This window comes from Primulina huaijiensis, chromosome 15 (genome assembly GCF_012295235.1).
Source record: "Primulina huaijiensis isolate GDHJ02 chromosome 15, ASM1229523v2, whole genome shotgun sequence".
NCBI classification, from domain to species: Eukaryota; Viridiplantae; Streptophyta; class Magnoliopsida; order Lamiales; family Gesneriaceae; genus Primulina; species Primulina huaijiensis.
Genome location: NC_133320.1, coordinates 5,453,257 through 5,455,154, shown reverse-complemented (window position 1 = coordinate 5,455,154; position 1,898 = coordinate 5,453,257). Strand labels below are relative to the sequence as shown.

The following is a 1,898-nucleotide window of genomic DNA, read 5'->3' as shown; positions in this document are numbered from 1 at the left end:
AATAAACATAATTTTTCTGAAAATTCTCCGGTCTCCGATCCTCATTCGGACGTGAAATGCACCTAGAACCCTAATGCATGAACTTATGAAAATTTCATGAATTAAATTATATTATGAAATAATTATGCATGAACTTTAAATAACTCACGAATTAAAACACAAATTAATGAAATAAACATACATTTTGTGCTTTAAAAGAATTTAATAAAATACCAAAAAATTTAATAATTTGCATGCACGTGGTTCACGTGGACTTTCCGATCTTCGGGACGTTACAAAAGAAGTTAAGGTTATTTTCTTTACATATCTTATATTTGATGTCCCCTGCAGTATGGGTTTTTATAATTTACTTCGACTAAACACATAGGAGACAAATTCATGAATAACTACATGTATAATTCATTTGGTTACACACGAGATATAAAAAATATATATTAAAATAGATTATATGAATAACTCCTTAAACCGATCAATCGATAAGCAAGAATTAAGGGGCAACTTCATCAAACAAATCAATCTAGAAGATTCATATTATTATTTATTGCCGAATTCCCCACTCAAATTAAAGCCTTACATAAACTGAAAATAAAAAACAACAATTATTTGTAAGAAAAGTTCCAAGTGTACTAATTAGGCCTTCAACCCAGATTTGAGCTTTTGAATAGTGGCAACATCGGTTTTGAAAGACAAAGCCAAGACATTGTCGTCAATTGTCGAATTAAACAAGGTATTCGGCAACGAAACAGTGCCCGCATTCGCACTTCCGAACGCAGAAATGGCCAATGAAGGATTCTTTATGTCAGCATTGTATTGAAAATGGACAAGTCCCTTTGGAAACACAAAGATGTCACCCGTTTGTAGGGTTTGAGTATAAAGCTTGTTTTTTGTGTCCACAAACCCTACTTCTAGTGACCCTTGGACTAGGAACAAGAGCTCGGCGGAACGAGGATGAGTGTGAACCGGGTTGACTGAGCTGGCTGGATAAATGAGAACAGCATAGGATACACTGAGTCCATTTAAGGCAGGGAACTGTTCCATTGTTGCCTTTAGGACGGTGAACTTTGCTGGGACCGGAGCGGTCACGAGAGATCGCATTCCAGTGAAGGTGAAGAAGTTTCCGTCGACCGATGTTGTGTTTGGTGGAAGGACAAAGTCGGTGAGGATATCAGGATCTCCGGCCGTAGCCATTTGCAGTATGAGAAGTGAGGCCCAAAAAACCGTGAAGGCTTTCTTGAATAAATCCATTAGGATACAATAGGGTTTCTTTGTATATGATGTTGAAGGATTTTTTGGTGGTTGGTATTGGGAGATTTTTAAGGTCTATATATATATATATATAGCAGTTGGGATTTCAAGAAAAGGAGTGAAAGTTTTTTGTGAAATCCCAAGATTGTTGATGACGACGCCGGCTTTGTTTTTGAGATTTCAAAGTGAAATCTTGTTATTGGAGTCGTTTCATGTTTGTGGTGGGTATTATAAGGATATGCTTTTAACTTGGTTTTGTTTGCTTACTGTTGTTTTTTTATATTGTTGTTGCACTAATAATCCAAATGTTCGGTGAGAGCTAATATATATCAACAAGAAAACCACATCAAACAACTGACAGCACATGTCACCTGTGCAGTCCCAATCATAATTCGAGGGCGAGAACGGAAACAAAATTAAAGATGAAGCATATATTCCTCGCAAACTAGCAGACTATATCAGCATTACTAGATTAGTAAAAGAGAAAATAAACAAAGGGAAAAAGGTTTTTTTCATCCATTAACTTGTGTAACTATGGATTTTGGTCGGAATCATAGTCCTCAAAGCCACAAAGCCTCGCCATTTCTTTTGTTTTCTCTGGTGGCTTCTTCCTTTTATCAGGACAATTAAGGCAGTCGAAGCACTTGAACGTT

The 1,898-nt window shown here is 36.4% G+C and overlaps 1 protein-coding gene across 1 annotated transcript; it reads right to left on the bottom strand.

Annotated features, from left to right (window-relative positions):
• Positions 1-506: 506 nt before the first annotated feature.
• On the bottom strand, positions 507-1,285 carry LOC140958264 (germin-like protein 9-3). The gene has a single exon (XM_073415648.1). The coding sequence runs from the start codon at positions 1,243-1,245 to the stop codon at positions 631-633; it is 615 nt and encodes a 204-aa protein (XP_073271749.1). The 5' UTR covers positions 1,246-1,285; the 3' UTR covers positions 507-630.
• Positions 1,286-1,898: the final 613 nt, after the last annotated feature.